This window comes from Castor canadensis, chromosome 19, assembly GCF_047511655.1.
Source record: "Castor canadensis chromosome 19, mCasCan1.hap1v2, whole genome shotgun sequence".
Lineage (NCBI taxonomy): Eukaryota > Metazoa > Chordata > Mammalia > Rodentia > Castoridae > Castor > Castor canadensis.
Genome location: NC_133404.1, coordinates 7,447,762 through 7,475,180, shown reverse-complemented (window position 1 = coordinate 7,475,180; position 27,419 = coordinate 7,447,762). Strand labels below are relative to the sequence as shown.

General features: G+C 47.0%; 2 protein-coding genes and 1 non-coding gene across 4 annotated transcripts in view; 2 read left to right on the top strand and 1 right to left on the bottom strand.

Annotated features, from left to right (window-relative positions):
* Window positions 1-3,674, top strand: part of Tmem266 (transmembrane protein 266) — a 113,805-nt gene extending 110,131 nt beyond the window's left edge. Inside the window, exons 10-11 of one of the 2 annotated variants that reach the window (XM_020161498.2) lie at window positions 913-975; window positions 2,439-3,674. In XM_020161498.2, the coding sequence (XP_020017087.1) occupies window positions 913-975; window positions 2,439-3,031 (656 nt within the window). In that variant the 3' untranslated portion in view covers window positions 3,032-3,674. Of the gene's footprint in view, window positions 1-912; window positions 976-1,769; window positions 2,416-2,438 lie in introns of those variants that run through there. The other variant, XM_074061590.1, reaches the window with a different exon arrangement.
* Window positions 3,675-15,294: 11,620 nt separating this feature from the next.
* Window positions 15,295-27,419, bottom strand: part of Etfa (electron transfer flavoprotein subunit alpha) — a 64,434-nt gene continuing 52,309 nt past the window's right edge. The window contains exons 10-12 of the mRNA XM_074061591.1: window positions 24,212-24,277; window positions 21,335-21,415; window positions 15,295-15,561 (exon numbers count right to left, since the gene is read on the bottom strand). Of these exons, the coding sequence (XP_073917692.1) occupies window positions 15,523-15,561; window positions 21,335-21,415; window positions 24,212-24,277 (186 nt within the window). The 3' untranslated portion in view covers window positions 15,295-15,522. The remainder of the gene's footprint in view (window positions 15,562-21,334; window positions 21,416-24,211; window positions 24,278-27,419) is intronic.
* Window positions 19,856-19,987, top strand: LOC141419337 (small nucleolar RNA SNORA51). The gene has a single exon (XR_012444121.1). It is a non-coding gene; the product is annotated as a small nucleolar RNA SNORA51 (small nucleolar RNA).

The following is a 27,419-nucleotide window of genomic DNA, read 5'->3' as shown; positions in this document are numbered from 1 at the left end:
AAGACGTCTCTGTTCCCATGTCATCTCCTATGACATGAGCAGCTTTTCACCTTCCCATCCATTGCTTGCTCAATAACTATTTACAGAGCACCAACTGTGTGTAGGAACTGAGCATGTGAGGGAGTCTCCAGACTGCCCCATGGGTCTACTCCCCTATGGCATGAAAGACTGGAGTCCTCAGATGGACCATGGGGACTGTCCCTAAGGGCATCAGCCCCTGTGGCTGGCAGGATTTTGTAGCTCTGTACTGAGGACAGCACTTCAGTGACCCTAAGAACCTCAGGTGGATGCAGAGACTCAGGCCATGTAAACAGGTAAACACCTATCTGAGGAGCTGTTTCTACACTGCTCATCTCAGCAGTGGGGAAACTGGGGACCGAGAAGGGGAGGGCTTGTCCAGGCCAGGTATCAAGGCACATGCTGGGTCCCTGGTTCCCAGTGCAGCCCAGCCCTGGGACAGATGGTGGTGCTACTGTGGTAGGTGGTAGAGATTTTAGAAGGTGGGGCTTAGAGGAAGTGGGTCACTGGGGGTGTGCCTTTGAAGATTATACCTGGTCCTTGGTCCCTTTCTCTCTGTGCTTCCTGTCCACCTGAGGTGGGCAGCCTCTGTCACACACTACTGCTGCTAAAATGGTCTGTCTCACCATGGGCCCAGAATAAACAGAGTCAAGGACTGTGGTCTGAAACCTCTGAAATTGAGCCAAAATAAAAATAAAATGTCCTCCTTGAAGTTGACTTTCTCGGGTGTTTGGTCACAGCAATGACAAAAGTTGCTTCTGAAAGATAGGTGCCTCTTCTCGTGGCCAAAGGGGTCAGGAACATTGGAATAGAGCAGGAACTTTGCCACAGTCCCTGCCTCTTGGACTCTCTGACAAGCTATCACATGACCCTTGTCTGTACCCACCTCCATAGAAGCCACCGTGAAAGACGACATGAACAGCTACATCAGTCAGTACTACAACGGGCCCAGCAGTGGTAAGTCGGGATGATCTACCTGTACCAGGACCCCCATGCAGCCCCAGACTGCCTGTGACCCCACACACCCAAGGACAGCCTGGCTTCAGAGACCAAGGCCTGCCCGTCTGGTGCCTATGGACCATTATTGCAGGCACAGATCAAGGTTAAAATACCTGCAGCTTCAGCCTCCAGTAAACTCCAGAGCTGAACTGAGGTGCCCCAGGGGTGAGCCCGTGGGGCTGGGATGGGGTGCAATGTGATCAGTGACCAGGGAGAGCTATGTGTGGAACCCTGAATGGAAAGAGGACTAAAACCTGAGTGACCACCACCTCCGCCCTCAGACTCCCTCAGGTGAGCCTGAGAGATGCTGAGCTCACACAGCATGACTGGCTTGAGAGGCAGCAGGCCTAGCACTCCTGGCTTGGCTTATGTTAAAACTACTACCCTGTGCTGGTGGCTCACACCTGTAATCCTTGCTACTCAGTAGACAGAGATCAGGAGGATCGCGGTTCAAAGCCAGCCTGGATAAATAGTTCATGAGACCCTATCTTGAAAAAAACCCATCACAAAAGGCTGGTAGAGTGGCTCAAGGTGTAGGCCTTGAGTTCAAACCCAGAACCACAAAAAAAACAAAACAAAAAAAACCTTATCCATCAGCATCTTGTTTCTTTGTAGCCAATGTCTTAAACCTTGAGTTTGAATTTCATAATCCTTCAAAATGTCTGCCTATTGCATCAAATTTGAATTTCCCCCCAGTGTTTAGCCCACTAAGACCTCATCCCCTTTTTCTCCTTTCTCTAAACCTCACCTAGTCTGCTGGCTCCAAGGATCATCTTCTCAGCCAAGACACCTTTCCCAGTTTACTCTCCTACAACTTTGGGGACACACATCCCAACCCTACGCCCACTGTCATCCAGCTCCTCAAGAAAAGAGCTGCTGAGGGCTCTGTCAGCTCCTGAGATTTGCCTAAGAGACTAATTGACTAATCCATCCTTCCAAATTCAAATTGGATCAGACCACGTTCCATTCAGGCCCATTTAAAACTTGGAATGCCCCTTGTCCTGGCACACCATGCTTTCTGAGTTAGCTGGGATGGCCAGGTTAGGTTGTTGTAGCAAGTAACCCAGCCTCTCAGTGGCTTAAAGTAATGAAGTCAACAGCAGTTGTCTGGAGCTTTGCTGTCAGGTCATCTCACTCCAGTGCCCAGGGAGAGAGCATCCACTACCCATTCTAGTACACTGCTGGCCACCAGGACAAAGAACTGACTGACTCAAAACACTTCCACAGGTCAGTCCTCATGGGTGACCAGCCAAAGAATGTCAGGTGTCTGCACTTTAGATCAGCAGGTGAGGCTGTCCACATCAGCTACCCACACCTGCTGCCCAGCCCCACCCCTGGCTCCACTCAGTCACGATCTCACCAGGGTCCAGCCAGGTGTGGCCAAAGGCAAAGTGTGACCAACATTGGCTCCTTTCTTGCAGACAGTGGGGTCCCAGAACCAGCTGTGTGTGTGGTTACCACGGCTGCCATAGACGTCCACCAGCCCAACATCTCCTCAGACCTCTTCTCAGTCGACGTGCCCCTGAAACTCAGTGGCAACGGTACCTGTGCCAGTGCCACCTCAGAGAACACCTCTCGCTCCACACGAAGCTCAGTCACCCGGGCCCAGAGTGACAGCAGCCAGACACTGGGCTCCTCCACAGACTGCAGCACCGCCCGAGAGGAGCCGTCCTCTGAGCCTGGCCCCTCTCCCCTGCCACTGCTACCACCTCCCAAGCAGCAGACGGCAGAGGCCACAGTCCAGGACCTACTGTCCTCCCTGTCAGGGGATCCCTGCCCATCCCAGAGGGCCTTGGACCCAGCCCTTGCCCGGCCCAGTCCAGCAGGTTTGGCTCAGACCAGCCCTGAGCTGGCGCACAGGGTAAGTCTGTTCAACCAGAAGAACCAAGAGGGCCTCACTGTCTTTCAGATCAAGCCTGTCATCCACTTCCAGCCTGCAGCACCAGGGCTGGAGGAGAAATTCAGATCTTTGGAATCCAAAGAACAAAAGTTGCACCGGGTTCCTGAGGCCTAGAGCCTGCAGGTTCCTTTCATTGGGTGGGAGAAGGGGAGACAGCCATCTCGAAGCTCTCTCGGGACCCCAGAGGCCACCAAAGGCCACACTTGGGGCCCAGGATCCCGCCTGGCCTCCCTCAGGGTGCTGCTTGCCTCCAGGGAGGTGATGCCAGGCCAGGAGGCCACACGCCTCAGACCTCAAAGCCCAGAGCTGGTGCCTCCTCTCACCCTGCTCAGGGGAGGGTGGTGCTCATGGCTAGGCTGGTTTTTTCTTCTTTTCTTTTCTTTTTTTTAACCATTTTTATAAAACCCAGCCTGTGGCCCAGCTTCAGCAGGGTAGAGAGTGGGGGCCAGCTCAGCCTCTTCCGTTGCCTTCGCTCCCAACACCACCCCGGCCCCTTGGGCACAGCACTGTGAACAGGGGCTGTCCAGCCCCACCCCAGCCGTCTTTTCCAGGAGTCCTGTGCGGAGCAGACACTGTCACACAGAGACTGCCATCTGAGCCTGTTTCATCTCATTTCGGTGTGAGCATCTCTTTTCAAGACAAATCTAGTTTTCACCTTCACATAACATGAAACAGCGGCTCTGGAGGGAGAGGGAGGGTCATGGGGACTGCCATTTTCCCACCTTGGCTTTAATAATAAAAACCAGCTGTAGTGAGACTTCTAGTTGGCAGAGGTTTTCCTTCGGTTGGTGGCCAGGCTTGGCCTGGTGCCAGCCCACCCCAGTAGCCCCAGCCTCTCTTTGCAGTCCTGAGGCCTTTACAGAGTAGAACGAACTAGGCCCTTCCTGGCCCTGTGACCCTGGGCCAGTCTCTTCCCCTCCCTCGCCATATCCTCACTGACAACAGCCAGACCTGCTCACTGACCCCAGGCTCCACCCCTCAGGGACCTTAGCAGGTCCAAAGCCGAGTCCAGCATCCTGGCCACAGCCAGCTCTTCCTCTTCCATTCCCCCCACCATCTGCCCTACAAACACTCTAGAACCCTGGCCGTTCTGCTCTCCAAATCACCTACACTCAGTCCTGTCACAGCGTCGTTATGGCCCAGTCCTGGAAGGGCTGGACTACAGCAGTCTCCTCACTGGCCTAACCCTTGCTTCCATCGCAGTCTGCTGAGCCTCATCTCCCCAGCTTAGAAGGTAGGGCTTTTGTGTCTGTGACCACCGTGTTTCTCTTCTGTATGGATGGTGGGTCTTTTGTGAGCTGGCTCATGGGTTCTTTCCAAGTCTTTTCTTTCTCCTCTCCACTCTGGGTTGTTCTCACTGTGCATGTGTCCTGCCTGCTTCCTCACTAGTTGGCCAAATGTTTTTTGGCTCTGGTGGCCCTAATGGATTCACCATGATAGGGCAGGAATCCCATGGTATGGTCAGCAGCTGCTTCCCTGCCTGTCCTTGAGAGCAAGAATGAGACCTGCATCCTGGTAGAAGCCCAGAACTCTGTACAGAGCACAAGCCTGAGTACAGAGCCACGCCCAGGCAAAATGCACCCCATCCCACCGGCATTCATGGGGAGCTCAACAATTGTCCAAAAAAAAAAGGTTTAACCAGGCTCAGGCCTATAATCCTGGCTACTTAGAAGGCAGAGATCAGGAGGATTGTAGTTCGAAGCCAGCCTGGGCAAACAGTTCACAAGACCCTATCTCAAAAATACCCAACATAAAAAAGGACTGATTGAGTGGCTCAAGTGGTAGAGTGCCTGCCTAGCAAGCATGAGGCCCTGAGTTCAAACCCAGTACCTACAAAAAAAAAAATGTTAAAAGTGGCAGTACCTATATGGGGGATTTGGGATGTAGCCAGAAGACTGCTGTGAGGAGGCCATTGGGAAATGCAAGCCATCCTCAGGTGGCCTAGGTCACCAGCAGCATAGTTACGGCTTCCCTTCTTGAGTAAGGGATGATCCCATGAGGCAGGTCTCACCAGCCCTGTCTTACAGGTGAAGCACCTGAGGTTCAGAGAGTTTGAGAAAACTTCCTGGGGTCAACACTAGCAAGACAGGCACCAAAACTAGTGCACATGTCTGCCTGGCACTGTGCTAGCTCCGGCACCCCAGCATTTACAGCTCTTAGAAATAAAGTGGTCACTCTGCTCTCACCACATGACGGGCCTGGAGGGCACTGCGTGATTTGTCATCTGCAGAACTGGAGCCAGCAGTATCACTAAACCTGCACCCTGTCAACTAGAAGCAGCCACCATCCTTAGCCAGGCCCAGCTTGCTGAGTGGTGACACCTCGTGGATCATGTCAGTGAGCAGGGATGGGGTCAGATGGTGTGCAAACCCACCTCTGCCATGGACGCCTACTCTAGGGGAAGGCCACAGGAAAGGGGGAAGGCAGTGGGGCAAGATGCTAAGCAAGGGGCTCCTGCCCTCTGCCTCACTTTCCCCATCTAGAAAATGGGTCTACAGATGAGCTGTATTTTTAGTCTTCCTTGTTTGTTTTGGCTGTATTTTGTTTTATAACAGCTTTACTTTTAGAAGTTGATTTCTTGGGGTGTTTACAAGTTGGTGGGAGCAAAATCCTGCCTGAGCAATCGCTGTTGACTTCAGGTGGCATTGCAACTGCCACACGAATAGATGGAGACTGGGCAAGTGGCCCCTGCCTGAGTCCAGCATAAGAAGTGGACACAGAGAAGTGACTTACTGTGGACATCTGAGGGCCTCTTAGTGGAGAAAACTTTTAAAGAAGGATTTTAAAAAATCCCAGAATACCAGACTGAGCAAGTGGCCCCTGCCTGAGTCCAGCATAAGAAGTGGACACAGAGAAGTGACTTACTGTGGACATCTGAGGGCCTCTTAGTGGAGAAAACTTTTAAAGAAGGATTTTAAAAAATCCCAGAATACCAGAAGCAGCTCTTCTCTTTTTTGTGGTTTATGAGAGTAATTTGTATGGAGCAGTTGCAATTCTGAACTGCAAAACTGACTCACTAAAAATTAGTAGCTAAACCATGAGAACAAAAGGGAAGCAGCTGATGGGGGGCACAGGTCAACCAGAGGTGCAGGAGACTGCTTGGGTCAGGGAGAAGCTGGCGTTAAGAAGAGGAAGGGAAGAAGCCACGTGGGGGACAACTTGGAAAAGGACAGGTGGAGCAGGTCACTGGGCCTTGAATGCCAGGCTGAGCTGGCCATTCATCGAGAGAGAACACACCATGGACAGGCTTTCAGCAGAGGTGGGCAGCAGCTGAGTGACCAGAGCAGCACCGGGTGTCCAGAGGAGAGGGGACCCGCTGCACTTGGGCAGGCAGGATGAAGATGATGAGGACTGAGGCACTGGAGAGGCTGCCAAGAAGGCAGCCCTGGTGTGCAATGGGGAGGAAGGGAGCAGCAGAGGGAGAAGGAGCCAAGTCCAGTCTGTGATGTCTGAAATAGTGGGACATTGGGGTGGCTGTGTGCGACTCCGTGAGTGTCCACAGAGGAATGCCAGGCAGCTCTGTGGACTCCCTGCCCTTCCTCGGGTGGAGGGTGGGTCCGGGCCTCAGTCATGCCCATCCCACACTGCACCTAAGGCATGCAGGAGATGGAGGTAAAAGCTCTGACTTTCACAACTCCCCAGAGTGCCATTGCCCAGAGTTACAGCCAGTGGGCAGCTGGGGGCTGGTGGTGATGGAGCCAGCACTCCTGAGAGGTTTGCACTCTGGGAAGCGGCTCCCTTCCCATCCCCCCTTCCAGAAAGCCCACTCTGGGGGCCCAGGGGAGTCATAGGGGATGTCCGAGAAGGGAGGAAGGTCTGGGAAACAGTTGCTATCTGCTGCAGGAACTGGAGGGGGCCAGCCATGGCTCCCCACTTAATCATTTCCTGTGATGGCAGGTGCTCTTTATAGTGTCCCTTCTTTGTCACAGCCCTGCAAAGTGGACCCTCTTTCCCCTGTTTTTCAGGGGAGAAAACAAGAAATTTTCTTCTTCATTCTTGAATGAAGTCACTTGGCCAAGGGCACACAGTTCACTAGTAAACTGTAGTGGCAGTATTCAAACCCAGGTCTGCCTGGATGAGAAGCCACACTGGAAATGGTGAATCAGGTGCCACAAGGTAAGCCAAAGGTAGAGATCAGGACTGTGGTCCCCTCGGGCTGTGCAGTCCTGAGCTAACTTACAGGTCCAGCCATCCTGCTTAACTGGTCCCTCCCAGCCTGGGCGAGACCTTTCAGGTCAAGTCACACAGAGGCAGGGTGTTGTCTGCAGACCCTATGTGGTGAGGGGCTGGCCATCCATATGACCCTCAACTGAGGAGCTCCTTTCTTATGCCAAGATTGCTCTTGCCTGGAACCAGAGCCAAGAGACCAAGGCACCTCTCCTGGTGCTACTTGCTTGTCTCTAAAGAGAGACCACAGAGCTGGCCCTCAGATGAAAGCCCCAGATGAGAGCGGTCCAAACCCACAGCACACTGTGTACAGTTGTGTAGGGGTTGCTTACTGACCCCCCCACAACTCTGGGGGCTGAGCCAGCCAAACCTGGGTTTTGAATGGACATCTCCAGACTGGACAGAAGTCTGGTCACCACCACCCTCACCTTGGGTGCTGCTGTACTTTTCCCAGGGTGCGTCTCAGAGTCTGGGCACCTGGATATCCAAGCCCAGCCCCGTTGCTGGCTTTCTCTGTGACTCCAAGCAAATCCTTGGAGCTGCTTCCTCCTCCCTCCCCACTGCACAACAGGAATAATAACTGTGTGTGCCCCACCCCGAGGGTGGCTGGGATAACTAAAGACGTAATGGAAGGGAAAGCCCTTCGAGAATGTTTCAAGGGAGACACGAACGCAAGGCATCCTTATTAATAATAGATGCCACGGGTGCGTTACTGCCAGCAAGTGCCCGGCACTTCCTGATACCCAGGAGATGAGTGGTTCTTTGAGTTGTTGCCTCTGAGAGTTTGGTGTGGGATGGATGGTAGTGGGACAGGTGAGTGCCCTGCTCCAGCCCCAACAGCTGGCTCTGGAGCTCATCCTGCTGGCACATCCCCATTTGTTCTCCTCCAAAGCCTTGGAATCACCCAGAATTAGACAAAAGGACACTACCGTACAGAGCTGCTGCTGTAGCTCAAGAGTATACCCCTGCCGAGCAAGCCCAAGGTTCTGAGTGCAAATCCAGGTGCTACAAAACCAAACCAAACAAAGCTAAACCAGTTTCCCAGACAGGAAGCAGCTTACCTGCTGTCATTTCCTTAGTCCAGTACTAAAAGCTACATTTCTCCATAATCTTAAGTGAGGAAATAATAACTACTTGGAATTTTTGACTCTCTTGCTGCAAAGTTTGATGTTGTCTCCTGGTGAATAGTTGACTTTATTATCCAAAGAAAGTGATGGAATCTGCTGCCAATTTATTGCAAGCGATCAGAGAGACAGTGCTGACATGATTTTCTACAGAGCCCCAGGCAGCAGCTTTAGGGGGCAAGCTGTCTGTTCATTCTGAAACAAGTAAATGAAATTGACTACCCTGCAGATCAATCCAGACATTAGACACAGTGATGAATGTACCAGAATCCTTCAGGCCTGAGATTTACAGGGCACCTTGCACCGAGCGCTCCAGGAGCCTCTTCTACATCAATTAAATCCCATAACTGGGGCACTCACCCCCACCCCACTGCTTAAAGAAGGGGCCACAGCAGAGCCGCAGAAGAGAGCCAATGTGCAGACTGGACCACGCTGCAGCCCGCCCCCCACTTCCTGAACAGTGGAGGAATGCCAGAGCGGAAGAGGACTGAGAAACTGGGGTCCAACTCTTGCATTTTCCAGAAGAAAACTAAGTGTGTCACAATTCTTGAGAACTTCTGCCTTGGCTGCACTTCTTCTTGGCGGGGAGGACGTCAGCAGCAATTTCTGCCCTGGCCTGGGCTGCCTCATCTTGCTCCCCTCCACATCAGCAGGAAGTCTTCTGTGCTCCCATATCGGGGCTCAGGATACAGCTCGTGGTTGGCAATGAGATTGGCTTGAGGTCACCACTGCTTACAAGCTGTGTGTCCTCAGGCAAGTGCTGTAGAACTGCAGGGTTTGGTTTTCTCATTTGTAGAGTGGGATTAGCACTGCACATAGGAAAGCCATGAGACATGGTAAGATCGTGCCTGTAAAGGCTCAGCTCAGCATCTAGGGCATAAAAAGCTCTCAAAAATGGTTATTTCCCTGTCTACCCAGACTATATGAGGTCTGTCTACGCACCCACAGATCAAACATTACCTAGTTCAAGTCGCCGTGTTACAGAAGCATCCTGATGGCCTGGCAGCCCCACACTGGGGAAGAAGCATGAGCTCCTGGAGAACTCACGAAAGGGCAGCAGCAACCTGCCCTGACCCATGTGGAGCCTCCCAGGGTCTCCTTCTCACCAATATGGATGCTATGGACAGTAAGTGCCAGCCTCCTTCACAGGAGATCCTTGCTCCTAACGACAAGATGGCTGCTCTGAGGTAATGCACACTGAGGTCACTAGTTCTCAGCCCACTTCTATATTCAGAAAGCAGGGTAAAGCTGGGCACAGTAGCTCATGCCTATAATCCCAGCTACTTAGGAGGTGGAGGTAGGATAGAGGTTCAAGGTTGGCCAGGCAAAAGCTGAATATCATAGCTGAAAAAAAAAAAAAACCAAAAACAAAAGGGAGTGTGGCCCAAGGCCCTGGGTCCAATTCCCAATACTGCACACCCCACCCCAAAATAAAAACGGAAAAAAAGGGAGGTAGGCATACCCATTTTAGAGGTGGTTATATTAGGGGATCTATAATACCTCTGGTACCTAGTAAGTTCTTAAATAAGTAATATTTATCAAAAATTCTGGTTCATGTTCCAGTTCTATCACTTGTGACCTGAGGCAAATTCCTGGCATCTGACTTCTTTAATATTTTCCTCTCTTCCCCACTGGAGGGAAGATGTGCTTTCTAAGCCAAGGATTGACAGCAACTCCTCTTCCTGTGAGCACCACAAAGATTACAAAGCATCCTGGGCTACTGAAATTGTGGCAGCAAGGTCTCCAGTTGAGCCTCTGTTAGTATCCATGGAGCTCCTGAGTGTCCCGGTGTCTTCAGCCCAGTTTTATGTAAATTAAGACAAAACCCTAGTAAGAGACAGAGTGCAATGCAGCCAGGCCAGGCGAGCATCCCTTTCAGGAGAGCCTGGGATACACTTCCAGCTGGGGTTCCCAGCCCTCCAGCCCAGCGCAGACACACCCAGGCTCTGGCGGCAGCATGGCTCCCCCACCATCCCAGGAGGAAGAACCCGGCTCTCTGCCAGCCTCACCCACAGCACTGGACCCATTTCCACAGTCCCCCCAGGGCCTGTTCCATAGCAAAGCGCTTTCAGCCAAACCCATCCAGGGCACAGGGCCAGAGGACTCCTAATAGCTTCTATCTCCTGCCCCCACTGTCCTTGACTATACCACATTAGGCTATTATGATTATGGGCCTTCCTCAAGAACTGCCAATGGCCCCCCACCACCAGGGGGCTTCTTGACTTGTTCAGGTGCCAGGGCCTCAGGACATCAGGCAGCTCTGTGGAACACTCAATATACTGATGGATTTCATTCTAACACACAAACAAGGGACAACTAGCAACTAGCAGAAAATATGTGTTTTTAAGTATTCAACAAAATCTCCCTGTATGTCCGTAGGACAAAATAAAAGCTGCGGCGGGTGAGTAGCTGCTGACATCCTGTGTCAATCTCCACGTTCCCTGTCTGTTCACTTGGGAATCTGCTCACATTTCCAAGACAACGAGAGGTAGCAGTCACCAAAGTTTTTGAAAAGAGTATCCAAGAAAAACTTAACACTGGTACGTCTATTGATTAGTGCTCACTGCAAATCAGGAGAAGACCTTTGTGGTATACGCTCATGGACAGAACTGGGCTAGCTCCTGAAGTGGCACTGTTCCTTGAGGGCCAAGTTTGAAGAGAAAATCCTCCTCTACCTGTTAGTCAATGCCTCAGTTATCACCCACTACACCCTCAGCCCCACTACCACAAAACTCGAACCCATTACACCCTCAACCCCACTACCACCAAACTCAAACTTACTACCACCAAATTCAATCTTAATACACCCTCAATCCCACGACCACAAAACTCAATCCCATTACCACCAAACTCATACCCACTACACCCTCAACCACACACTACCGCCAAACTCAACCGCACTACCACAAAATCAACCCCACTACCACCAAACTCAACCCTACTTCCACCAAACTCAACCTCACTACCACCAAATCAACCCCACTACCACCAAACTCAACCTTACTACACCCTCAACCCCAAACCACCAACTCAACCTGACTACTGCCAAATCAACCCCACTACACCCTCAACCCCACTGCCAACAAACTCAACCCTACCACCAAACTCAACACCACTACCACCAAACTCAACCTTACTATACCCTCAACCCCACCACCAAACTCAACTCCACTACACCCTTAACCCCACTACCACCAAACTCAATCCCACTACCACCAAACTCAACCCTACTAGACCCTCAACCCCATTAACACCAACTCAACCCCACTATCACCAAACTCAACCCCACTACCAACAAACTCAAAGGCACTACACCCTCAACCCCACTGCCGCCAAACTCAACTCCACTACACCCTCAACCACACTACCACCAAATCAACCCCATTACCACCAAACTCAACCCTACTTCCACCAAACTCAACCTCACTACCACCAAATCAACCCCACTACCACCAAACTCAACCCTACTACCACCAAACTCAACCTTACTACCACCAAACTCAACCCTACTTCCACCAAACTCAACCTCACTACCACCAAATCAACCCCACTACCACCAAACTCAACCTTACTACCACCAAACTCAACCCCAGACCACCAACTCAACCTGACTACTGCCAAATCAACCCCACTACACCCTCAACCCCACTGCCAACAAACTCAACCCTACCACCAAACTCAACCCCAATATACCCTCACACCCACTACCACCAAACTCAACTCCACTACACCCTCAACCCCACTACCACCAAACTCAAACCCATTACACCCTCAAACCCATTATCACCAAACTCAACCTACTACCACCAAACTGAACCCTACTACACCCTCAACCCCACTACACCCTCAACCCCACTACCACCAAACTCAACCCTACTAGACCCTCAACCCCACTAACACCAACTCAACCCCACTACTGCCAAACTCAACACCACTACTACCAAAGTCAACCCCACTACACCCTCAACCCTACAACAAAACTCAACCCCACTACCACCAAACTCAACCCTACTAGACCCTCAACTCCACTAACACCAACTCAACCCCACTATCACCAACTCAACCCCACTATCACCAAACTCAACCCCACTACCAACAAACTCAAAGGCACTACACCCTCAACCCCACTACTGCCAAACTCAACCCCACTACACCCTCAACCCCACTACCACCCTCAACCCCACTCGGCCCTTGTGTTCCTGCCTCTGGCTGCTCCATGTGAACCCTGAGCTTGGTTTCCACTTCTCTAAGCCTCCACTCGCTGAGGACCAGCCACAGCTGGCCCACAAAGGGAGCCTCTCTGTGCGCAGTCCATGCCAAATGCCTGCTCTCTGCTTTTGTTTGTGCTCATCTGTCTTCCCAGAATGAGGAGAGATGCAAAGACTTTAGGCAGGGGTGTGCCTCCATCCACAATATGGTCCTCTCTGTCAAGACCAAAGCTACTTCTGGGTATTTGATGCAGAGCCCCACACAGCACAGCTGGTAAGCAGAGAGCCCAGCAAGGAGCAGTCCCTGCAACACCTCCTAGGGCACGTGAGGCCTGGGGGAAAGCAAGCTGTTTCCTCTCAACTACTGTAAACCTGGGAGCAAGGTCCTCATTGGCCTCAGGCCATCTGTGAGTGAAGGAGCAAATGCCTTGACCCAGGGGCTCAAGGACCTCTTCAGCTCTGCCCTCAGGCTGCCTTTCAACAGCCTCTTGGCCCTCTGAGGGCCCTGTCCAGCCAGGGTAACCAGGCCACTCAACTCCCAGAGGCCGAGGTTAACCAAAGACCTTACAACACTAGGAAGGAGAAAGGAAACACACACACACAGTAAAGCAAGTTACTCCTCACCCCTTTCCCACATGGCTTCTGGAGTCCTAGGGTTAGATGTAGGGACAGGGTCAACAGGAACCGACAGTTTGGTTTCCAAAGGGGGGGGGTGGGAAACCTGATATAAGGGCACTTCAAATCGCACATTCTGATATGTGAATCTCTACACTGCCCACCTCCCATGACTGCTTGGGAAGTACACAGTGGCCCTCAGAGGCCTTCTGAGTTGCATGTACTGCTGGGCAGACTGTCCCAGAGCTCTGCCTGTCCTGTCCTCCTGCATCCTAAATGTGCCCTGCTCCCACAGCCGTAATCACCTGTTGCTCTTTACCTGAGGTTGGTCGCTGTGAGGCCAGTACCCTGTCCTGAGGTGAGGGACTATCACATTCTAGTGAAGTCACCCTCTGAAGCCAGACTACCTGATCCTAAACCCTGGCTCTCATTTACAAGCTGAATTTGGGCGACTTACAGAAGCTCTCAGCTTCCTTGTCTGTAAAGGAGGCATTAAGAACAGCATCTAGCTTCCAGAGCGTGGTGAGGACAGAATGGGTCTGACTTGTATAACACGCAGATGCCTGGCACACAGCAAGCACTACACAGACAGTCCCGTGGTCAATGATGGACTGCAGACCCAGAGATATGAGGGAGTTAAAAAAGTCCTACGAGGTGGTGATGTCGAAGGGCAACCCATCACTCCCATGTGTGTGGCATACTGGTGTAGACAAATCTACCGTGCAGTCATTCGGTTATGCACCCTAGGTGTGCAGTAGGCTAGGCCATCTAGGTTTGTGTAAGCATACTATGATGCTCCCATGAGGAAATCAGTTACATATCTCAGAATTTAGCCCAACTTTAAGTGACATGTGACTGTGCTTAGTGCTGCTATGGTAATGATGAATGGTACCCAGTAAATACTGGTTAGTTAAGTGAGCACGTGCTTAGAGCTACATGGATGGGGCAGCCATGGCAGCAGGGAGCAGAAAGGCCAGTCAGGTCCACTCAAAGGCAAGGAGCCATGCAAGGTGCCAGCATACCTCCTACTGGGCCTGCCTGTGCGGCCACCATGTTTGCCATCTCTCCTGCCCCTCCTCCCTCCAATGAGAGCATCCAACAATGATGAGGGGCAGATGGAGAAGGCCCTGAGGCAGGCTAGCTCCTTAACAAAAGCCTCAAAGACGGGCACAGAAATTGCTTTCACAGGGTGGCTGAGGCCACGTGGACTTGGGTGTCACTTTACCATCTCACTTCTGTGTCTGTACAAGGGGCCACAGCAGGTGATCACTCTAGGGTTCTCAGAGACTAACCCAGCAGTCATCACTACACTGCTCTCCTCTCACCTCATTAAAAGGCTGAAATGCCAGACCCTTAACTTCTAAAAGTGCTTCCAGCAAGTGACTGCCAACAAAAAGTTCTCACTGGTCAGCCAGAAAGGGCCAGGCTGGCTGCACAAAGGGACTGGCTGCCCCTCTGCTCTTCTCCTCATGTACGGGTTACTTCCCAACTCTTCCTTGCCTCTGCTCGACCTTTCTGCAGATCTATGTCAGAAGGGCAGTTCTCTTCATTTTACTCACCAGCCTGCCTATGACCTCAGATACCTGCCCATGTCTTCCTGCAGGCCCGGCCAAAGCTTCACCTGACCTGCTTTCACACTAGCACCTCTGGTGTCACACCAGTCCCTGGCTGTGCCCCAGGGAAGCTGAGTGCTAGAGGTAACTGCACATGACTCATTGGCCTGGCTTCTTTTTTCAGAGAAGCCATCAGAAAGCAAAGGAAAGGCCCGAACATTCTCTGAGCAAGATTTTCAACACAATAATATCAAACTATTTATTTGCATCAAAGTCTGTACTATCTTGAAGCAGCCATTTTCTCCACTGCCCCTCCTTTGTAAAACACAAAGTCCTATAAATTGACAAAGCCTTAAAATGAAGTGGAAAATTAAATTTAACTTAAGCAACTAAGTCAGGAAGGTCAGGTTTAAGTCAGATCTGTTTTTGTCACATTAGCTATGGTTTTGTGAAGACTGAGTATACTGAAGGTAATATTCATGATTTGTAGCCAGGCTTTGTTAACTCTGAATTTGCCCATCTAGTTCCTTTCTTCTAAATGCCCTTCCACAATTACAGTAGCTCCATGAGGCTGGTGAGACATTCACGCTCACAATCTCACTTGTGAGCACACAGGTGAGGAAGAAATCTGAAGTGAACTGTCACTCCCTCTCCCTTTCTTCACTTGGCTCTCTTTCTTGAAGGAGTGAAGCATGTTTCTGACAGTGGTGTTGAAACTGTGGCAAAGCTTTATTACAGATTTTATTACAGAATTAGAAAATTAAAAAAAAACTTGTTTGGAACCACAAATAATTAAAAAAGAAATATAATAATAGTCTCATAGAGCGCATTCTGGCTGCTGTTAGCACTTTTTCCTCAAATTATGAATTTTTATGATTTCACCTGAATACTTTGACAGTTTTCCTTCTTAAGACATGATCACGACTGATTTTTTTCTTTCACTTTTTCTTCAGTAGCTCAGTCATTTCAGGAACGACCTGCAAAACAAAAACAGCAAAAATTAAATGGTAATTAAGCAACTTGAGCCTTCACTGTGATAGGGCCAAGCTCCAAGGCAGGAGGAACAGTGCAGGCCCCGGTGGGCACCCCAGGCCCCCTGCATCTATTCTCTCTCCACAGGGAGAGCACACTCTGGGGAGAGCTCTCACCAGGGGTCAGGGCTGGCAGGGTGCAAAGGCCACTCAGGCACCTTGTGGACACAACCACAGACGTAAGGAAACGCCACTGACAATAGCTACAAAGCTCAGATTCTGGCTGGGCTGAGCAGCATGTACTTGACCTTCATGTTCCCCCTCTCGTTCTTCCTCTACCCTTGCTGCGTTGCTCGCTTCCCTCAAAGTGCATGGCAAACCAGGAGCTCAGTCAGGACCCCCATCAGCCTCCTCCAGCACGTTTTCTCACTGCTTGCTCATTTGCTCATCACGCATTACACACACATGTTGGCTGCTCTCAGCACATGTGACTGTCATGAGCTGGGCATTCCCGATCATCAACTTTATTCGAATCCAGACCTTGTGCTCACGCGGTGCTGGTCAGCAGTAAGAAACCACACGAAGGGAAACGACTGGCTGACGCTCATCTTGAAAGGGATTAATTACTAACCCTTAGTCTTGGCAGTTCCATAGATGCAACTGGAGCTCCGTGTGAGCAGCTCTGCGGCTGCTTGGACAACAGAGGAGAGCTGGATGTGGGGATAGCAGGGGAATGCCACACAGGTGCTCTGAGCACTAGTCCAGTCACTTGTGTGAAATATCAATTACCCAGTCTTGCAAGGGGGTGCCGACAGCTGAGCTCACACAGAGCCCAGCTGAACTCACCACTGATGAGTGTGCCTCTCAATTATTTAAGAGAGCTACATTTCCATTAGGTGGAAATAATGTGTTCGTACAAAATTTATTAAGGAAATTGTCGACATGTTGTTTCTTCTGAATGTCACTTTGTCTGTAGCCTATTAAAAGGCCCGTGTTTACCATGGAGCCGGCAGGCATTTGCTCAGGGGCGGCATTAAGTGCTGGCGCCACCTCTGGCTTTCCTCAGTGGAGGGACCACGAGCTCGTGCTAGTCACATGGATGACGTGCTAACTGAACCTCACGTGGGACCTGTGTTCTTCGTGAAAAATAGACGATAGCCTAGTTTCTTTTCCAGGAGGTGCAACATTAACTTGGTTTAGAATACAAAATATATATATGTAAAAACCTCCATACAGAATGGCCCCCAAAAAGGGTTGAGAGAACTTTCTCTCCATCATATACCATTTTTATTAGACCAGTCTCAGACTTTCCAAGGATACCATACAGGCCTTATCTTGGGAAAAGAAAAATGCTAAGTGAGGTCTCCTGCGTGTCTGATGGCCTGGGCACCCTGACATGTGTCTTTGTGCTTCTATGTCTTTTAGATAGTGCACAAGCAGCTGCATACGCAGTAAAAGCAAACAGGAGGAGGCTTCAGTTAAAGAGAAGGCAGCCCTGATGTAAAGCGCGGTATGAACATGCTCCACTTGATTACTTAGCACTTCCTCGGGTAATGCTAAGGGGGACAGAGGTGACCTCTGTCACTCTCAGAGCTGCCCACCTCTAGTCAGGGAGAATAGTCAGAGCCTACAAACCACTGGACCAAACATGTACTCATCTCTACTAGAACATGGGAGGATAAAGACAGCATTAAATGCTCCAGACTCAGGAAGAAAAGATCAGTATGGATCGGGAAAATCCAAAGCATCAACCTAGAGAAAATGATATTAGGCAAAAGAGTGAGGAAGTGATGAAGGTAAACACTGCAGGTTCTGAGACTGTAATGACTTCAATGACTAGGTGTGCTGGTAGAAGAGAAAAAGAAGGTTTAGAAAGACAGGTAGTAGGACACATCACCTCAGGGCAGAATAGCTGATGCTGAGAAAAATGGATATCCATACGCAAAAGAACAAAGTGGAGCACACATCACACCATACACAACAACTAACTCAAAAGAGATCGCAACCTAAATATATGGCAAAAACCATAAAACTCTTATGAGAAAACACAGGGTGAATCTTTACGACCATCGATTTGGCAATGGATTCTTAGATATAACACCCAAAGCACAAATGAGAAAAGATAAAAAATAAACTGGACTTCATCAAAATTAAAATATTTATATATCAAATGACATTATCAAAAAGTAAAAAAAGAAACCCAGTGAACGGGAGGAAATACTTGGAAGTCATGTATTGACAAGAATTGCCTACAGTTCAACCAAAAAAATGAACTAAAAAGTGGGCGAAGAACTGGGGATGTAACTCAAGTGGCAGAGCGATTGCCTAGCATGGACAAGGCCTTGGGCTTAATCTCCATCACTGGAAAAAACAGTAATAAGGCACAGGACGTGAACAGACATTTCTCCAAAGAAGGCATGCGAATTGCCACTGAGCACCTTCTCATGTGCTAGTGACTAATATCCTTCGTCACTAGGGAAATGTAAATCAAAACCACAAGGGAGATGTCACCTATAATCCTAGCTATTTGGGAGGCTGCGATCAGGAGGATCAAAGTTTCCAGGCCAGCTCAGGCACAGGAAAAAAAAGTTCACGAGACCCCTCTCTCAATGAAAAAAAGTTGGGTTTAGTGGTATGCACCTGCCATCCTAGTATGGTGGGAAGTGCAAAATAGGAGAATCACAGTCCAAGACAGCTTGTGCATAAATGAGATCCTATCTCAAAATAACCAGAGAAAAAGGGCTCACGTCGTAGAGCACCTGCTTAGCAAGCGAGAAGGCCTGACCCAGGAGTTCTGCCCCTAGTTATACACCCAAAGAAACTGAAAGGAATGTCTTGAAGGCCATGTTCACTATAATGAATTAGGCAAAGGCTTCTAGATATATCGCCCGATGTGTAGGCAACAAAAGAAAAACACAGATAAGTCAGACTTCACCAAAATTAAAATACTTGTCCTATAAAGAAATGAAAAGACATAAGGGGAGAAAATATTTGGAAGTCATATATCAGATAAGAAACTTCTTTCCAGCATATATAAAGAATTCTAATAACCCAAGAACAAAAAGACAATGCAATTCAAAAATGGGCAAAGAATCTGAATACAAAATGGCTGGGCATGGTGGCTCACACCTGTAATCCTAGCCTCTTGGGAGGTGGAGTTTGCAAGTATAGCAGTTCAAGGCCAGTCCAGACAAAAAGTTTGCGACAGTCCATCTCAACCACTGGCTGGGCATGGTGGGGCACTCCTGTCATCTCTAGCTACATGTAGAAGCAGACAGGAAGATCTCGGTCCAGGCTGACCTGGACATAAAAACAAGTTCCTATCTCAAAAGTGACTAACGCAAAAAGGAATGGGGACAAAGGCTCAACTGGCAGAGCATCTGCCTAGCAAGTGCCAGGCCCCGGGCTGAAACTCCCTGTACTGCCAAAAAAAGAATGAAAGCAAAAAAGAAAAAGGAATCTGAATACACATTTCTACAAAGAAAATACACAATGCTCAATAAGCTCATGAAAAGATGCTCATAATTAGCCACCAGGAAAATGCAAATAGAAGACATGAGGCATGCTTCACACCCATAAGGATGGCTAGAATAAAAAAGGACCGACGGTAACACACGCTAGCAAATCTATGGAGAAGTTGGTAGGACTCTGAAATGGTACAGCCTCTCTGAAAACAGTCCAACAGTTCTTCAAAATGTGTACCACAGAGCTCTACACACACAGCAACCACAGAATCCAGCAATTCCATTCCTAGATATACACCCAACACAAAATCTTACAAATGAATCTTCATAGCAGCACTATTCATAGTAGCCAAAAAGTGGAGACAACTGAGATGCCCATCAAATGATGAATGCACAGAATGCAGCAATCCACAAGATGGGTATTATTTGGTAAGACAGAGAAACAAAGTACTGACACATGCTACAACAGGGATGAATTTTGAAAACCTTAAGCTAAGTGAAAGTCAGCCATAAAAGACTACATATTCTATGATTCCATTCATGTGAAATGTCTAGGACTGGCAAATCTGTAAACAGAAAGTAGAGCTAGGAAGGGTTTAGACAAGGATGAGATTTATGAAAATAATGGTTGTATAATTAGGAATATACCAAAAACCAATGAGTTGTACATGTTAAAAGGGTGAATTTTGTGGTACGTGAATTATATCTTAGTAAACTGTTATAATTTAAAAACAAAAAAGTCAGGTGATACCCTTGCCTTGCTCCTCTAACTCCTTTTATAATATTTACCATTTATTTTGAATACCTGCTATGTATTTGAATGGAAGAAAATACAAGGCCTCCTGGTGCTTACCACAGGCTATGTTCTTACACTGACTGTATAGAAAGAGGAGGAAGAGTAAACCTAGCCCATATACACCTCAGCACAGGCCCTGTGCCTGGTCTGTATTGTGACTCAGAGGACACAGAGTAGGGAAAAAAAAGAAAGAAAAGAAAATGCAAAGAGATAGGCTGATATTTATCAGACTGTACCAGGTGCAGTACAATCTCACTTAACCTCTTTATACTCTTCAAGGTTCTCTCTGAATCTGACAATCAGAGAGATTAACTGCTTTGGTCAAGGTAATTTAATTAGTATGTGGTTAATACAGATTTTAATCCTACCATATTGTTTCTGTTATATGAGGGGAAAAAACTCACCCTAATTCATGACTGTTGAGGGTGAACTTGTATAGAGATATAGCCCAGTGGTAGACTGCCAAGCAGTCTCTCCCATTGGGGCATTTCAGTGGCCACAAAACTGCCATTACTGTTACAACTGGGTCAGGCAACGGGAGCCGCTGACCTACCTGGATCCCAAACGTTCAGGGTCACTGGAGGGGAGTGTTCTTCCTAAGACAAGATCCAGGCTCACTGGGGCCACCTGAGTAGGACAGTAAGTTGCATCTGGGTTTCTGCATGTAACCTGGCCATTACTGAGCAGCCAAAGGCTCTCCTTTGTCCTTCAAGGCACTGGCTGACCCTCTTGTTGGGGGGACATAAAGGCTCATAGTCCCTTGAAGTGGTTCTGTGAGAGGGGCTCTTAACTGCAGCAAAACCACTCTCCTAGTGATGGCTGCTACACTACATTCAGAGTCAATTCCTGCATGAGTGATTTCTGTACAATGTGTCCTAGAAGCAGGCTAGGGTGACAAGAGAAGGCCATGAGTTAGAACCTTTAAATGTGGCCAAGTGAGTATCAGTGCTCGTCACCTATAATTCACTAAATTAACCAATATGACTGAAGAAACTTTTCTTGTGGGGAGGGCAGATGTGGTGGTGTTGGCAGGGTAAGAATACTCAAAAGTGAAGCGTGTAAGGAGTGGGTCAGCGCTCTCCTTAACACCGCCATGTGGGGAAGGCCTTCACCCTTCAAATACAGCAGGCAGAGACAAATAAGCTTTTCCCCTGGGAGCTCTAGCATCCTCAGCAACCCTGAGCAAGGGGCCTGAGTTCATTTCTTTGGGGTAACTGCCAAATATGATTGTGGGCTACAGTTACTTAGATTACTTTGTGTGAACCAACTTCTTATATCTGATGCATGTGGGCATCTCAGAGACAGTCGGGATTCATTCTCAAGAGGAAAGTGATTCTGCTCAATAGTAAACACACAAGTTAAGTTGGAGCAACTTAAGACAAAACTGCCTTGTATGTTAACAGTATGCACAGAGACACACAAACACATGTTTTTGTTTAATATCTCATCCCTGACTCACTTGAAGAGGTTCTTAAATGATAGTCTGAGATAACAGCAATCCCTCTCCAGGCCTACTTACCTTAAATAAATCTGCAACTATTCCATAATCTGCCACTTGGAAAATTGGAGCTTCTGGGTCTTTGTTAATAGCCACAATTGTCTGTGAAATAAAAAGCTTGGCTTTTATCTAGAAAATACACCATATAGACAGATGGTTCTATTTTAACTCTCTCAGAACATATTAATATTCTTCAGATGTCTAACAAGTAAGATTAATCTACTGCATCTATACGAATATTATAAACTTGTTGGACATTTCTGGGTTGAAAAGCCCTGATTTCAATCCCCAGTACTGGGGAAAAAAAAACAAAACCAAGATTTAAAAATCATATTTTCAAAGTTCTTTCTTAACTTATGAAAAAATGTTTGATTTTAGATTAAAAAAAGGAACAAATCTCTACCCAAATTTACAGCCTTTGTAGCTCAAATGATTTTGTCCATGGTATCCTCCATTACATTTATGACTTTTAAATTGCTGTCCTGGGTTTCTTCTGAGAATATGAAATAAATGCTATCTCATCAGCCTGTTATTAAAAGGAAGCTTAAACCAATTTGAACTCCTTTGAATGCAGCTAGTTCGGTATCTCTTATAAAAACTAGCAAACATTTCTCTTACCTCCTTTAAAAATGTTCTTAACTATGCAAGGTTATGATAGATTGTTAACAGAATGATTTGGTATTCCCCAAAGAACCTTGTACCACCACTGCAATTAAAGTAAACCTAGAGTTATGACTCAGATGTGGCGTAATTGGAATGAATAGATTATATAACAATTCAAATCTTGAGAAGTAAGTTCAGTTTCTATCTGCCTCTCCCTATATCTTGAGAAGACCACTGATGTTAATATATTAAGCATTTTGATGTAGTTTAACCTAAAATACAGGCTACAAGGCACATGTGCGATCCCCTTAGAGGACTTCTCAAAAGTCCTCTATATATCTGGGCAGAATATGCCAGAAAGTCTGAGACTGCAGCTTGGTATCGTCCAGGCAATGCCCAGTCCAGAGACAATCAAATGAGTTTCAAATATGAGCCTCAAGTCCAAAATCACAAAGACAAACACTAAATCCTAGGCGTTGAGGTGTTTCTCTTCTGGGAATGTGTAGGCTGCTTTACAGCTATAACAAAAGATTTATTTAATTAATGATAGTTAGCGATTCTCCTGGAGGCCACCTAGTCAAACATTTGACAGTTTAATCATCTGAAAGCTTTTGCATCCCACTCCATAAAAGTTATTTAAAAAGAAAGTGCGCATAACTCTGGGTAAGGACAACTATGGTACTTAAGAAAAAAGATGTGAGCTAGTTATAGTTTTTTGTATTACTAAAATAACATTCCTGAATTATCCACTATAAGAAACTGTGGTAAAGTCTTGTTTGCACTCAGGGCTCTCAACAACTCCTTATAAATTCAAGCTCTTCCTCCTTAACAGAGTTTTTTAAATGAGCAAATTGTATCCAACCATATTATTATGTATGTAGTTCAAAAAGTGCTTTCATTCTATTGACTCATTTGATATAAACAATCAAATCTTGCATTCTTTCAACTATACTATGATGCTAGTTAAAACTGCAGCTTGTAGGCAATGCACCTGTCAGACTTAAGCCATTCTACTATCCATTTTAGAATTCAACTGAAATTACAACTAGAAATTGCCTCTCTGCCACACAAGACAGTGATGACAAAGGCTATGTTGTTTTTACTTAAGCATCCCAGCATCTAGTGTAAGAAGTATACTTAATAAATACTTATCAACTGGATAGAGAGACAGTCTTGGCTTGAAGTTTATTCTCATGGACTGTCTCCCAACACTGGTCTTGCTTTGACATTCATTACCAAGTTGGTTTCATCTCCTTCACAACCCATCTAAGTCCTGTTGTCAAGGGAGGAGAATTTTCACCAGGATCTTCTTTGGCATGCAAAATCTTTTATTTTAGAGAAGCAGAATTCTAGATATGTCTGAACTGGTCTAGCTGAAAACATATTTTAAGGCTGATGGTATTGGAGTTTTTTTTCCCTTAATGCATAAATCACATTTTCCCCATTGGCACTGCTGTTTTCAGAGCTCAGGAAAGAAACCTGCCATCCAACTGTGAAATCTGACTGGTTTTGAACCAATTCATTTCAAAGCTACAAAGAAGTAGTGCATGCATTTCTTCAAGTTAGAAGTTAAGCCTGTTAAAAGTTTTATTATCTTTTTTATCAAGCTTCCATCTGAATGGATAAACACAGGCGTGTCAAAGGCATCTCTGACTTCGTGAAAGGTAAGTTCATAATTCGAACTGTACCCTGTTATGCATGAATTAATGTGTCATATCCTGAATATATGTTCATGGAGTCATTACACAGGGCTTCCAGATGTGGTCCAAGTAGTGAGTTAAAACCAAGCGCTTTGTCTATCCATTGCTTTTCATTACCAAGGTATTAAGATGGCCTGATACGTCAGCCACACCTTGGTAACGATGCAGACAGGGGTCCTGCTGATACATGAAGGTGGGGCTTTAGGGAATCAGAGTGAACAGAGAATTTGACACCTCAGAAACCAGTTAGATGACCAGAACCTCACCGAGTCACTTAAGCCTCACATTTTCTACCCATAGATTGTCAGAGCAAGAGCGCTTGGCAGACAAAAAACCCTGAGTTACAGACAGGGCCCACCCTGCAGTAAGTGAGTGGTAGAGCTGCAGCTTAGGTCCAGGCACCCTGACCCACAATGCCCCTGCTACCAACAGAACGTCTTTAGGCAGGACACAGCAGCTTCCATTTGTTCAGTCCCACGTCTGTGCTAATGTGAAAGATTTGACTGTCCACCCTAACTACATGGAAACATTCAGTGAGACCCAACGTAAAAGGTGAAAACTTTCTCTTATCGCCACGATCACTGCGTACAATTACCTTGCTGTCTTTCATCCCAGCTAAATGTTGGATGGCTCCAGATATTCCAATAGCAATATAAAGTTCCTAAAACAAGAGAGACTACATTATTAATGCATATTTATATTCTTTTTTTTTCTTTTATTCATATGTGCATACAATGTTTGGGTCATTTCCCTCTCCCCCCCCACCCCCATCCCCTCCTTTACCTCACCCCTGCCCTCTCCCTCTCCCCCTCACCCCCTTGCTACCAGGCAAAAACTATTTTGCCCCTTTATCTAATTTTGTTGAAGAGAGAGTATAAGCAATAATAGGAAGGACCAAGGGTTTCTGCTAGTTGAGATAAGGATAGCTGTACTGGGCGTTGACTTGCATTGCTTTCCTGTGCATGTGTGTTACCTTCTAAATTAATTCTTCTCGAACTAACCTTTTCTCTGGTTCCTGGTCCCCTTCTCCTATTGGTGTCTGTCGCTTTAAAATATCTACATTAGTTTCTCTGCGTTGAGGGCAACAAATGCTATCTAGTTTTTTGGGTGTCTTACCTATCCTCATACCTCCCAAGTGTGCTCTTGCTTTATCATGTGATCATAGTCCAATCCCCTTGTTGTGTTTGCCCTTGATCTAATGTCCAATGCATATTTATATTCTGTAACACCTTCCAAAGTGTTTGCTACTAGCAATTTAAGTCTTAGGCAAAAGAAGTGTGAAATGAAACAGATGCAATAAGTATTACTTAAATTATGCTTTCCTTCTCCCCCAGTCTTCTTAACCAAGTTGTCTTTTTCCAGTGACTTCCTGTGGAGGTGGTGGGATGACCACACACATGTGCATAACGGGGACGACTGTGTACCAAACACGGTGCCAAGCATCCTACAGCAGCTGTCTGCATCCCACAACTAATCTCCCAATTTCCAGAGAGCTAGCCTTTTTGTCAGTCAGTGGCACTCACTTGGATATCAACCATTTACAATATGCACACATTGTATATTAACATGTAACACATACATTACAACATCTTCAAGTAGATTTTCACCTAGTTATTTGCCTTTTCATGAAAGGACATTTATAAAAATGGTAACAAGGATATTTTTATTTAACTTCATATTTACAAAAACCATAAACACAAATTAGTGTCACAAGGTTCTACACACACACACACACACACACACACACACACACACACACACACACAAAATCTCCCTAAATAAAAACAATAACTTCTCAAAAGCACTGGCTGAGAATTTCCAGCTCCTAACAAAAGGGCTCCCACTCTGTAGTTTCTTGGTAATGTTTATGATAATATTTGTACCTCCTCCTGTCCCTCTGCCTCCTCCAACAACTGGCTGTCTACTGTTTTGTCTTCTTATCTAAAATTTAAAGTGCCTATGTTTGAAAATTAAAACTTGCTATCATCATGGAAGACTGACTTAACAAGTGCTTAATTAAAAGAGCTCAGATGCTCCATTCTGTCTAGTAGGTATAATTAAAGCTTTCACTGAAATCCTTTCCCACACATAAACTGAACTGGCATGTCCTGGCTTGGGTAGGAGGTGTGCCCTCCATGTGACCATAGTGACACTACAGTTTTGTCACAACTGGCAATAACGTCTTTCTTCAACATGAATAGGATGGAGAAAGCACTGAAGATAGCTCTGTCACACTTAGTTTTATTACAGGGCAGAGACTTCAAAGCCAATGACCACGTCAGGTGGTCCCTCCTTGCTTCCTGCACTGCTTATGATCTAATTGGATAACTGCTCACTCCACAAGATAGTATTTCAATTAGGATCTCTCTAGGAATAACGTTCTTGCCTCTTCATGTTAGGATTTTTTCATAGCACCTCAGTGCATATGGCCACATACAAGTCAATTTTCCTCTTGAGGGGTCTCAGTTTCCCCCAAACAGAAGAATAGTCAGATACTCTAAGAGCAGCCACAGCTGAGGAACAGCAGGAGAAGAGACCCCCCTCCCCCCACCGCAGCTCTTCTGCATCCTGAGTCCTGGGACTATGTCCAGCATGGTCTTTAAAGGTACAGTGACAACTGCTTCAAAGCAGCAGGACACCTTTACGTGACCTAGGGAAGTGAAACAACCTAGACCCCCAAGTGGGCTCCACCTACAACCGGGCTAATGCTCCGTGGTTCTATTCTGAATGTATCCACCGCACCGTGACCATGCAAAGCTGGACAATGTAACAGCCCTGTCACTATATCATCTCAGACAGGGATACTCATGAGAGAGGCAAACAAGTTTTTTCTTTAAATAAATACCACTATTTTCTGTTTAAGATTTATAGGGAACTTCAATTAATAACTTTTAAATCATTTCAATTTATTCTGAGTAGCAATTCGTTCATAAAGGGACAATCATTAAATTGTCAGTCAAAATATACTTAATAAAGCTCATACTCAGGAAAACAAGGCCAACAATTCCAATCTAAGGATTGTAAAGCAAGCTATTTAGACAGACAAATAGAGCACCTCGCTAACCACTCTGCCTGCCTACTCTTCCAGAGGTATGTTCTCAAAGCAAGACTGGAAAAGATCAATAGTCCTATAAATGAGTCTTTCTGACATACATGGCTACATTAAAATTCAGCAAGTCTTAAAAGCTCCATTTGCATCACGAACTGCTAATAAAAACGTGGGTTTGCTCTGGCAGTAAATATAAACATAACATAAATAAGTCTACTTGAAACTTCCTGCCTCTCTAAATAAATTCCACTGAGCTTAATCAAAAGCAGACTCTGGGCCAAAGCTGACCAAAGCAGGTGCTCCAGGAGCATGCCCACCTTTCTGACCAAGGGACTTTGGCTGTTGTGCACACACATGGTTCTCTGATAAAAGTAAAAGTGTGAAGTTAAGAACCCAGGAGTCTGGGATTTGCTGAGCTGAGGCCCCGGCTCTCGGGCAGGAAGAGAGGTTCTCTTCTTCCATTTATAAAAACATGTGCAGACAATTAGGCCAACATCCTAGGATGCATCCCCTCATGGTTCAGAAAGCCTTTCTGTATTTCAGCAATAATAATTACTATGTACAAAGCTCTCTACAGATGCTAATTTATGGAGCTTCGCAACTAACAAGGCAATCCCTGCCCCAAGGCACTCTCCTTCTAAATCAGTAGAGTAAGCAGGGGAGAAAATGAGAGAAGATGTTGGAGGTCAGAACGGCAATTAAGGGTTCAAAAAGAGGTGAGATGAAAGAAAAGACCAGACGCCAAAAGAAGGTG